We start from the raw sequence: 12809 nt of genomic DNA, 5'->3' as shown, positions 1-12809 counted from the left end.
CAAACTTCTTCTTTCACCTCACTTGAACATTTTGTGGTTTAAATAGATGTGATTTTTTTATAGCCCTAGTAATGATTTTTTAAAAATGGTTTCAGAATCATTTCAAATTTTCTGCATTGGAAGTGATGTTTCGATGACTATTGCCTGATTTTCTGTAGGGAGGGCAGTATTTGTAGACTGCAAATCATAGTTACTCCAAAAGAACGTGAGATAATAACAAGCATTTACTATAATATCAACCAGGAATTCTAACTCATTGCTTAGTGACACTCTTTTGTTGCAGGCCCCTTTCCTTTCATCCACGACAATATTTCATTCTACGCAACAATTGGGCTTTGTCTTCCCTTCATTGCCGTTTTAACCATGCTACTTTGTCACAAGTACAAAAAGGTAAAAGAAAAGGTAAAAATTCAGCATTGTTCCCTTTCTGCAGAACTGCCCATTGCTAATGGAGTCATTATTTTATCTCTGAAGCAATTTAGGTATGAAAGCCAGCTGCAAATGGTCCAGGTGACTGGTTCTTTGGACAATGAGTACTTCTACATTGATTTCAGAGAATATGAATATGATCTCAAATGGGAGTTTCCAAGAGAAAATTTAGAATTTGGTAAGAATCGAATGTTCCCAATGCTGCTGGAGCATTTCCTGTCTGTTGGAAAATCTATGGCATGCACTGGCTGCTTCTTTATTTTGCAGGGAAGGTGCTGGGATCCGGTGCTTTTGGAAAGGTGATGAATGCAACGGCTTATGGAATTAGTAAAACAGGAGTCTCGATCCAAGTTGCAGTCAAAATGTTGAAAGGTACTGTCAAGCAGAGTGATATTCACAAAAATGCCCCAAGATGGGGGGCACAGTCTCCTGCCTCTCTTCTCGTCTTATATTTTTAAATCATTTTTTATGATGACTGCTTGCCTTGCTCCAAGGCTAAAAAGAGAGTGAATTAGAGTTAGTATCAACTGAGTTATGAAAAGAAAATAGAAATCATGAATATAAAACCCCACCTCTTCCTCTTCTCTCTTTGGTTCTTTTTCAGCTTCAATATTTTGGGGATACTGTTGCTGTGGGCAGATGTTGTTTCTTACATTTTGACATAGGCTCTGGGTAGAAAGGCAAGTTGGAGTCCTCTGTGTTCTCACTTCCCACTTATTGCTCTATCCACTCCCTTCTGGCATCGATTACCCCACCTCCATCCCCACTCAGCATCTTCATTCACTTAGCAAGAGCACCCCCAGGTGGCTTTTGCTAAGGTAATCAGTAACCTTCAACAATGTAATATAAGAGGGTGTTTTTCAGTCCTCATATTATTTGATTGTTCAGGGCAAACTGATTCAGTTGACTAGTCTCTGTATCTTTAAGCACTTTTCTCCTTTGGTTTCCGTATCACCCTATTCTGGGTTTCCCCCTACCTCTCCGACTGCTTCAAAGCTGATTCATGATCTTCTAGCCATGGTCTCCTCCCATTTTCATTTCTCGTGCTCATGGCTCACCATCTCAGCCACACCTTGGTTATCGTAATTGCATCTCCCTCTTAGCTTCAGGTTCATATGAACCTTCTGATGCTCAGAGGTCCTAAAAGTCCCTTTAGTTCAGCTTATTCTAAATGAACTCTTTTAGCTCCTCCTCCATCCACACCTGTTCTCTCAGTGATTGATTAGGAAGGAGTACCAGTGACTCTCACATTCCACATAGTCAGGCAAACCAGGAATCCAGGAAGATCCATCCCCATCCTAACACTCCAGAACTGGTTTTTTGTTTTTTTTTTAAGATTTTATTTATTTATACAAGCACTGGGATACAGGCCAGAGGTGTGGGAGGGTGAGAGAATTCACCAGAGACGAGCAGGGAGCAGAACAGGCAGAAGGACCGAAACACACTGCTGAGGGGGAGCAGCGGGAGAGACAGGAAAGGTCTGCCATGCCATGTGGGTAGCTCCCTGGCCGGCCGGGACTTGAACCTGTGCTGCAGAGGCTGCGGACAGCTTCACAGCGCTGTGCTCAACCCTCTGTGCTACTGGGGAGGCCCCCAGAGCTATTTTTAAAAATTATTTATAAATGACTGATTATTTTCCATCATTTACATAATTCTGTCACCTTGGGGCCATAAGCTAATTCTAAAGGGTTTCCTGCTTGGGCCTCCCTGGTGGTGCAGCAGGTTGAGCGCCGCGTCCGCAGCCTCTGCAGCGCGGGTTTGATTCCCAGCCGGCCAGGGAGAAACCCACATGGCATGGCAAACCTCTCCTGCCTCGCCCGCTGCCCCTCTCAGCAGTGTCTTCAGTTCGCCTGCCTGTTCTGCTCCCCGCTCTGTCTCTGGTGAATTCTCTCACCCTCACACGCCTCTGACCTGTAGCCCAGTTCTTGTATAAATAATCTTAAAAAAAAAGTTTTCCTGCTTAATGTCTCTTGAGTTCATTCTTTCTTCTCTCAACTCTATTAATGCTCTCTGAGTCCAAGTCTCTCGCTTCTGAATGGCCTTCCTAGCAGGCCCCTTATACGTGCTCTTACCATCTTTCAGATATTCTGTACTGAAGCCTGAGTGATGGCTCTGAATGTAGAGCAGATCATATCATTTTCTTATTTAACATTTACATTTGCTTTCAACTACTCTTGAAATAGTCTACACAGCCCTGCAGGATCTGACTGAGGTTCACCTCTCCAACTCACATGACAGCACCCCGGCCTTCTTTCGGTTCCTCTGGGGCATTATGGTCCCTCCCTTTCAGGGTCTTTGCGAACAGGCTAAACCTTCTTCTTACCCTTCCCATTTCACACACTTTATCTCCCACTCCTCTTTCAGAGCTCTTCTTAAATATCACTTCCTCAGAAAGTTTTTCACACCACAGATGAGGTCAAGTTCCCTGCTGTATGCTATCTGTTGGATCTTTTTCTCATAGAATTTACATAATTTGTAATTACATATTTGTTTCATTATTCAATTAATACCTTATCTGTCACTTTAGTCTGTAAGCCTCACAAGGGAAGTGATCTTTATCTGTTTTGCTATGCTCTCTTCTTTTTTTATCTTTCTTTTCTTTGTCCTTGTCCATTCGTTATCTTTATTCATTGTTCAGTGTGAATTCACTTGATTAACTTCTATTTTTTTCAGGTCACAAGATACACATTTGGTGGGGTTTCCAACCAGTCCAGAGCACTCCTGCATTCATTAGCCACATTGCATTTATCATTCTATAGTGCAATTGTTTATTTTCTAGTCTCCCTTTTCAGGAGACTATATGTAAACTTCAGAAAGAGAGGGTTGTGTTTTGTCTATTATATCATCCCAATGCTTGGAAAATGGCCTCATTTACAGTAGACACTCAACAAATACTTGTTTGATGAATAAATGAATGAAAGTAAGGTAATGGTAGATGGAAGTATCTTGGAAAAAGTTAACACACCATAAAATACATTATTTTTTCATGAGGAACAAGACATGGACAATTGAAAGCATAAAACAGCAAGAAGACATGAGGTCCCAAGGGTCATAGTACTCATAGTCAACAATTTCACTCCAAAGCCACGATGTTGGAAGTAAGGATTCCCCCGAGAGCTCACTCAAGTCAAAATAGATAGCATCAATGCTCTGGAGAAGCTCCCATCAAGACTAGGAGACAATAAGACCTAGAAATAGCTAATCAAATCTTCATTGAATATAAAGAAAGGTTACTATATCTGTAAGAAAGAACGTGTAACAGAGGAGTAGATGCCTGGAGCCTGGGGAAGGCAGTACAAGGACCCTGCCCTTGGCTTCCAGGACTCCAACTGGCACATCAGTCTCAATGACAGGAGATCTTTGAGTTCATGAGTGACTGTCCAAATGCCATGCTTCTAAGCAGGACTATGAGTACAAATTGCCAAGCTAGCTATACTTACCTCCAAGGAGAGTATACTTTGATCCTTGGGTACATATTAACCTTCTCAGCAGATATATTTCTCGTTGTCAGAATCTCTTGAGAAGTTGGTTAGTGGGAATTGGTCCTCTTTGACCTCCTCATTATTGGACCCACTGACAAATTTAAGGCTGTACACCTGAGAACTACAGGCTGGAGTAAATCACCCTTCCTGACAGCCCATCTTGTCTATTTATGACTTCAACAGGTCCACAAGTCAAAACAAATACTGTGTGTTTCTCCCTTTAGCATTATTAATAACTTTTATTATGATAATATTTTTATCTTGTTTAGTTTATTTCATTTTTTGAGGGTCAACTATAAATACTTTTATTTTGATAGGAAGAGAAGCATCCAATAAAATGGCACATTATCAGATTCAACTTTTATACTACAATCTTTTTGAAACTGTCTCAACATACAAGATGTTGTTATTCAAAATCCATTATTATTTTTATGCAAATAATCTTGAACTAAGGAAAATTTTAACTTTTTAAATAGCCAGAACTTCATATTTTACTTTAATTGTGTATGTTTTATGTTGTTCCACTGACAGAAAAAGCAGATAGTTCTGAAAGAGAGGCTCTCATGTCCGAACTCAAAATGATGACTCACCTAGGAAACCACGAGAACATTGTGAACCTGCTGGGGGCATGCACACTGTCAGGTAACTAATTCTCACTGATGACACCAAATTTATAATATTTTAGAGATGGGAGGAATAAGTAGAGGGAGTTGATTGGATGATGGTGGATGGTAACTAGACCTTTGGTGGTAGGTGAGGTATGGTAACATATATTTTGTAGAGGTGTGAAGCTGTGTTCTTTTCTTTTTTTTAAGATTTTTTATTTTTTTATTTATACAAGAACTGGGGTACAGGCCAGAGGTGTGAGGGGTGAGAGGATTCACCAGAGACAGAGTGGGGAACAGAACAGGCAGACTGATGAAATACACTGCTCAGGGGAGCAGCAGGCAAGGCAGGAGAGTTCTGCTGTGCCATGTGGGTCACCAACCTGGCCGGGGATCGAATTTGTGCTTCAGTGGCTACGGATAGCTTCATAGGTTGCGTCTTAACCCCTTGCGCCACCAGGGAGGCCCAATGAAGCTGTGTTCTAAAAATTTATACAGTGTTGTAAACCAATGTCACATTAATAAATTTAAAAAAAAAAATTATCCAGAAGAGAGAAAGGTGGACATTTGTTCTCATATTTTCCCTCACTTCTTAGTCACAGGATGGTCCCTTAAACCCAAATGGAATTAGTATTGAGCATTCTATAATCAGATGGATCAGTGTAGAATGGCTCTCTTTGGTAGGATATGCCACATAATTCTAGCCCACTTAAAAAGAATAACAATGCTATAAGTTCGTGTTATGGTATCTACTCTAACTACTCAGATATTGCAGAGGTGAGAATGCCTGCAGAGCTTGTGACTGCCCTGACTGGGCTGCTTCTAGAAGGTGCAGCCAAGGTGGAATTTGAAACTTCATTTTCCCAGAGTTCAATGGAGCATGAACTCCAGTTCTCTTAACTCTGCCTCAAAATTCTCAAATGTTGTGCCCAAGGGTCTTTCTGAGACAGTTTTGGGAAGGGACTGAAAAAAAGAGAGAGAGAGAATGGGCCTACGAGGGGAGAGGGCTTATCGTCTCCCTTGTTAGGCAAACATCAGCATGTATTTACCAAGTGCTTACAAAGCAACTGGCATATTATTTCCAGCTGCAAACTGGATAACCCAGGTGGCCACTAGTCATTGGTGAGGACACATGTACAACAAGAGTCAAAGGGGAAGATTAGAAGATGCTGCTTTCCAAAGGAACTGGAGCAAAAAAAGGAGAAACTGAATTTAAAGCTTAAGACACTAGGCCCAGAAGAAGAGCTACTCTCCCAAAGTCAGGAGAGACTTGAGCACTCCTAGAGGGTATTGTCTGCTACACAGACATCTGAAAGGCTATTTGGCGTTTGTACATCTACAATTAAAACTGTCACTCTTTCAGGACCAGTTTACTTGATTTTTGAATATTGTTGCTATGGTGATCTTCTCAACTATCTAAGAAGTAAAAGAGAAAAATTTCACAGGACATGGACAGAGATTTTCAAGGAACACAATTTCAGTTTTTACCCGACTTTCCAATCACATCCAAATTCCAGGTAAGAGCCTAAATCAAGGTTTCACCGTTCTACATTATAGAATACAAAGTATGGTGGTTGAACAGCCCCCACTGGCCATTTCTAAAGGCCATAGGTCAGCCTTATATGGTCTGTGGGTTCTACATAGAAAGATCACTTATCTTTGCTGTAATGTCCCTGTTGGCTTAAAATAATGAGACTTCTTTTTCCTGCAGTATAGGCACTGTAGCTGAGCCAATCTCTGTCTACCTGTGCCCCAATCACACCCTAGACATATATTTAATTTTGGAAAAGCTGCATTATTCAATCTCCCAGCCTTTGGTTAATACATAGATATTGGTAGAAAAGAATAAAACTTCTTCCACTTGACTCAGGTCCTTGCACAAAGGAGTTCTAAATTTGGATCTAAAATTGGATTTTTAAAAGAATTGGAATGGATTGCTTGACATAATGTGATGTGGACAAAATAAAGTGGTGGTAATATTTGTTTGTGGCTGGTGTTATATGTTCTGTCATCCATAGGGATCCTGAATGATTCTCAGTGCTGATGAGATTTCTTGTTCTAGCATGCATAAATGGGGACTGCAGAAGTCTGGTGGGGTGCTCGTCCTCATTCTTGGAAATCTCATGCTAATTACTTGAACATCCTAACTCTGAGACCTTTCTCTGAAAGGATGCACAGGCATTCTATCAAGGACAGAAAGATTCCTGAATCCATAGTGCATTCCTATTTCCCTGAATATGTGAAAGCTCCTTCTTATTCTGACAGACAGATTTGTCAGACTTTTATCTTTACCAAGGGACTTTTGGAGGGTGTTTGAGATTCCAGTTGTGTTTTCAAGTAAATTTCAGTCAGACCTTTGGCCTTGTCAGTCTAAGACAGAGGCCAACATCTTAAAGCTGTAATATCCCAGCAGACACCCCCATGCATGACTCTGTGCCATTGTCTTTAACTGATCACACGAATCACACCAGTCCTTCCTTTTTCAACCATTTCTCCATTCACATTTAAAACCAAGAAGATTCAATAATGCAGCTCATATTCCAGACCAGTGAGTCCCTCCCAATGAGTCAGATGTGTGTGTCCAACTCTCCATGGCTGGTAATAAGTAGCTTTGGTTAATTTAGACCTTTGACTCATTGCAGTCACTTGGGTGATAAATACACTGAAGCAATAACTTTTAGAATATTTGTGGTCTGAAAACATTAAGCCGTTTTTCAAAGACATGTACATTGCAAATTTGAGTAAACTTGTATGATGAAATAAATGGAATCATTATCTATAGATAATGCATACAAAATTCCTCAGTGAAGAAGACTTTGCTTGTATATCCAGTATACTGTATAAGATATTTTCACTATTACCATTTGTTAATTTCACAGGAAAAGGAAATGAGCTTTACAAAGGCCATCTTGAGAAAAGGACCAATGATAAAATACTTTTAGGTCTCTATGGAAGATTAATATTACATGAAATGTTGTAAGGAGGCTGAGTTTAGAAACAGAAGAATGAGGTGTAAGTTCATAGTTGTGCTTTATAGCTTCGTGACTTCAGCAAATCATATTTTTTTTTTATAAAATATATTAACATCCAGCTCCTAGAGTTATAGTAGGGAGGGAGTGACGCCCTTTGAGCTGTCAAACTCCAACCGAACAGATAAAAAGGATCACTCTACACTAGTTAGACTGAGAAACTCAATTGCACAGATTTTTTTTTTAATTTTCTTTTTCAGATTTATTTATTTATTTATACAAGCACTGGGTACAGTCAGAAGCGCGGGAGGGTGAAAGAATTCACCACAGCCAAGCAGGGAACAGAACAGACAGACTGATGAAATACACTGCTGAGGGGAGCAGAGGGCGCGACAGGAGAGGTCTGCGTGCCATGTGGGACCCTCACCGGTGGCCGGGGATCGAACCGGTGCTGCAGAGGCTGCGGGTAGCCTCACAGCCCAGCGATAAACCGCTGCGCCACCAGGGGAGGTCCTGCACAGATATTTTTGATGTCCACAAAAGGTGGACAAGATGATGCTGTGCTTTTAATTAAAAGCCCATTTATAATTGAGGAATTTTATTTATTTTTGAATGAAATGTATACTCAGAAGAAGAACATAAATAATGAATTTTTTTTAATAGTATGCCTGGTTCAAGAGAAGTTCAAATACACCAAGACTCGGATCATATCTCAGGGTTCAATGGGAATTCACTTCAATCTGAAGGTAATATTTGGTTGTAATTAGTAGCATTTTAAAATGGAAATGGTTACAAGAGTTTTGTGTTAGCTATTTTTAAAAAGTGAATAAATGCAAAAGCATGTTTTTCTTTGTCAATGTCATTCATGAGCTTTATTAATACCTATTTGTTTTAAGAGTAGTTAAAAGCCAACAGTCTACATGTTAAAAATTTCATGTCGGTGTTCAGCTAATAAATATTGAGGACTATTTTACTTGATCAGGTTATTTTTTGTAATGTAAGAAATTAATTAGAGCCATCCTATTACTTGATAAATGGAAAATATGGTGAGCTCAGGAGTTAGACAAAAACTGGATAAACCTCTGGTTCCTTCAGTTTTTGGCTGGACGACTTTGGACAAGTTTTTAAACCATCTGAATTACAATTTTCTCATTTGTAATATGGGTCTAATAATAGTTTCTTCATAGAACTATTAGGAGGCTTAAATGGAAAAGCATTATGTGCACAATACAGTTCATAAAATGTGGTTGATTAGCGGTCACTCTTTTCATGATGTGACAAACTGCCTAGTACAAAAGAGCCCCTAAAACTCCTTCCTAATCAGGAAGTCTGTGTCACTGCAGCAGCGGAGACTTTATTCCTCTGACCAGAAAGACTCTTTTTTTTAATATACTTTTAAAATTTTTAAATATATTTTTTACATCATTTTTCATTTTTGTACTATGCATGCATTTTCATCTTGGTTATAGTCCCCGTACAAATCCCACCACCCTTATTTTGATCCTACTCCCTTCTACCCCCCTGTAGAGTGTCTCTGGTTTATAGTTGCCTATTGATTTTGATTTTTACTTTATCATAATTAGTCTTTTTCCTGATCCCTTATTTGGGTTTTCTAAAGTCTTGCTATGAGTGAGCCCATTGGTATTTTTCTCTTTTCTCTGGCTTATTTCACTGAGCATGATCCTTTCCAGCTCCATCCATGTTGCTGCAAATGGCATGAGTTTATCTTTTTCAGCAGAAAGACTCTTTAGGTGACTCTTCATAGGCTGCATGGTTCTCAGTATAAATAAATAGGTTAGCTGGAGTGCTACCAGGGAAATGGTGTGGTAGCTTCATGTGTACATTTTAGTATCACCGAATGCATAACATGCTCATAGATATTTAATAAGGCAACTTCTCAGGGTTTTGGCAAAAATAAGGACCAGTTCTATCTTATAGATGAAATTGAATATGAAAACCAAAAAAGGTTGGAAGAAGAGGACTTGAATGTGCTTACATTTGAAGATCTTCTTTGTTTTGCATATCAAGTTGCCAAAGGAATGGAATTCCTGGAGTTTAAATCGGTAAGCTCCTTTTAAAGAATATACTAACAAAAGATTTTTTTAACAGATAATTTTGAAAAATGGGTGTGTTTATTGGTTTTTTTCCTTATTGTTTAACTTGTATCACTTAAAATCTCTCCCGACCTCCTTCTTTCACTGTTGGCATCACCTAGAATTTTACCTCCTCTGGGTTCATTGTACAGGTCCCATCCCAAGGTTAACATAGCCCTCCCAAGTTGTCCAAACTCCCCTGAAGCTTTCAGATAAGAAGTCTTCAGGGATCTCTCTTGAAAATGAGGTGTTGGTTCTTCCTTGGGCAGTTAGTTCGAGTTGTTCAAGATGTGCCCTGCACGTGGGCATGAATCCAGGGGGGATGTGGAGGCTAAAATCCAGCATGTTCTGCTTGCCATGCCAGTTACCCTGGACACCTCTGTCTGGTCACTGCCTTGCTATGGACTAGCAGTAGTCCTGTAGACCTAGCTCCTCTCCGTGAGTCCCAGTTTCGTTAGGCTGGGATGCCAAGGTCATGGACAAGCCATAGTCTTTACCACAACTTTATGTTCTTCTATAATTGCCTTTCAGCCCCACTGTTCTCTGACCTTTCAAAGTTCTCACAATGTTAAGTAGAATGAAGTCTTTCCTCTGGCTACTTTGCCTCCTTACTTTCTTACCTTCCATTACCTTCTCTTTATTTCCCAAACTTCACCACCCCCTTTTTCCTTTGAGTCTCCTATTCTCTTTCTCCCTCTCTGCTCCACACTCCTCCCTATCTCCTCTCCCTCTTTTCTCCCTGAATTTGGGGAAACTTTTTGCTTTTTAAAAAATATAGACTCTATTATGTTATATCTAATTTTTAAAAAAAGAGTAACATGAAATAAATCAATAGTTTTGAGGAATGAAAATTCTATTCATAGTAAGTAATCAAGCCTATGAAACATCTTGAGCTAAACATAACAAGAGACATATAAGATCTGTATGACAAAACCTGTGAAACTTCATTAGAAGGCAAAAAGGAAGATCTGAATAAACAAATTCTACTGTATTCTATGGGAGAAATGCCATGCTTTTTTAAAAAAATTCAATTCTCTCCAAATCAATCTGCATGTTTAATATAATCCCAATTAGAAATTGGAAAGCTCTTTTCCTCATGAATACTCAAAGTGTATGTGCTTCTTTGGATCTTCTTTTCCAAATTTGGGCATCTTTGCACAGTAGTTAAGAAAAATTACTCTCTCATAATATTTTCTTACCCTTCTTTCTGAGGCACAGTCTTCTGCCTTCTGTTGTTAGATTTTTCTCAAGTTTCTTTATCTATAGATCATCCACACTTCTACCATGATGCTTTCTCAAGTGTTGTCATGAGTCACTTCGAGACAGGGCTGGGTTTGAGAAATGTGTCATTAGGTGATTTCCTTGTAATGCGAGCAAACCAAGATTACACAACCTGCTATGCACCTATGCTGTGCTTAGGGACCACCATTGTATACATGATCTGTCAGTGACCAAAACGTAATTATGCCATGCATGACTGTTTCTATGTAGACGCTGGGGGTGGGTGAGATCTACCTGCATAGTCCGACTTGGTTAGTTGCTAATATTAAGTCCATCCTCAAACTACTCATATTGGAGATCAAGGGACACAGCTTTTTAATCTTGCTGGGCTTGTAATATTAATAAGGTTATTTTGAAGAATTCCAGTTTCTTCGACCCCCCTAGTTTTCCCTGTAGACCCCTGCCTCTGAATCAGCCCATCACTCTCTCGTAAGAGTTCTTCCCTGCTCCTCTGCTTGATACTCAGTTTCCTCCCTAAGCTCTTTGACTCAATCAAACGCCAACTAAGCACTGACTATGTGGCAAGCACAGTGCTAGTTCTGAAATGGGAGTCAGATCTTATCATGGAGGGAGGAGAGAGCTGAGCAGACATGCAAATCAGAGATTATACTGTAGTGATAGATACTGTGTTCAAGTAAGTTCTGGGAAACCGGGTAGGGGGAGGCAGTGCAGAAAAGACTTTCTGAAGGAGTTTGTGCTTGGATTAGAATGGAATAGAGTTTTGAATGGAAAGGAAAACTGACAGGGAATGTAAGAAATGGTAGGGAAAATAGAATTAGGAGGAAGTTTATTGAGAAAGGTGATGAATTAAATGTGTTGAATGTGAGATTCACAGGGCAACCAAGTAGAGCTGAACCCTGCAGAAACTTGCCTATTCCTATCTGAAGCTCCAGAGAAATGTTTGGGTTGGAAATAGAGGTTTGGGCAATGGTGGCTGCATCCCTACATGTGAATGAGGTGGTTCGGGGGTATGGAATGAGGCAGTGCAGCCCTGAGGAATGGGAGCATGTTCATGCACAAAGCCACAGGACAAAACAGGAATCACCAGAACAATAGGAAGACAAGGGTGAGCAGAGTGCAGAATGCAGGGAAGGAAGGACCCGGAGGAGGAAGCCTGGCCAAAGAGTGTCAGTGATCATCGAGAGGTCAAATCAAATCAAGACTGGATGGGTACTGTGCAGGGCATCATGGGTAGCCAGCACTGCTTGGACAGAGAAGGAGGAGCTGGAAGCGAGGTTGCAGGAACCTGGTGGTAAAGTAGGTGAGTTATAAATGGAAGCTGTACATGGGCAACACTTTCAGGAGATGGATAGTGAGGAGGGAGAGTCTGAGGGATTTTTGTTTTTATGGGTTTTTGCTTTTGACCTTTAAATAGAGCCCTTTGGATCTTTGCTACTAGTGCCCTATCTCTTTAAAAATCTTCCTTCATAGATGTAATTTTCTTGCCAGATCACTTGGTTTAATGGCACATCATCTCTCAATTTGGGGGTTCCCTCAAATTCTACTTTAGTCTATCCCTGCCAAACTTAATTTTAGATTTTTTTCTGAATATTTCTTTGATATTACTCCATTACATTGTTAAAACTATTTTCAGTCAGAAAGGAGATAATTTTCTCTTCACCCACCATAAGCATGCTGGAAGACAGCCTCTGAAAATCCCTTTGGGAGCTCAGCAGTGGGCTCCCCTGTGCGTCTTTTACCTATAGCAAGATGCAACACCCAACCACATTTGATCTTCCTAAAGACCCTTCCTTTTTGGCTTCTGGAAATGTCCATTACGCAGAGAGGATGACTGCAGCCACAGTAGCTGAAAAATTGGGCACAGTCGCAACCCACTTTGTCACATTTAATGGAAGTTCATGCCCAGTAAAGATAAGATGTTTTGATGACACCTTCATATATTTCCATCATCTCTAACTTCTGCTGACTTGAAACTAGAGGGAAGTGTAT

General features: G+C 40.1%; 1 protein-coding gene across 1 annotated transcript in view; it reads left to right on the top strand.

Moving 5' to 3' along the window:
• Window positions 1–12809, top strand: part of FLT3 (fms related receptor tyrosine kinase 3) — a 92841-nt gene that overhangs the window by 67739 nt on the left and 12293 nt on the right. Inside the window, exons 13-19 of the mRNA XM_037527075.2 lie at window positions 284–390; window positions 475–607; window positions 697–801; window positions 4443–4553; window positions 5880–6033; window positions 8149–8231; window positions 9424–9548. Coding sequence (XP_037382972.1) covers window positions 284–390; window positions 475–607; window positions 697–801; window positions 4443–4553; window positions 5880–6033; window positions 8149–8231; window positions 9424–9548 — 818 coding nt within the window. The remainder of the gene's footprint in view (window positions 1–283; window positions 391–474; window positions 608–696; window positions 802–4442; window positions 4554–5879; window positions 6034–8148; window positions 8232–9423; window positions 9549–12809) is intronic.

This window comes from Talpa occidentalis, unplaced genomic scaffold (assembly GCF_014898055.3).
Source record: "Talpa occidentalis isolate TD23 unplaced genomic scaffold, MPIMG_talOcc4v2.1 talOcc4.5, whole genome shotgun sequence".
NCBI lineage: Eukaryota > Metazoa > Chordata > Mammalia > Eulipotyphla > Talpidae > Talpa > Talpa occidentalis.
This window is presented reverse-complemented; position numbering and strand designations above follow the sequence as displayed.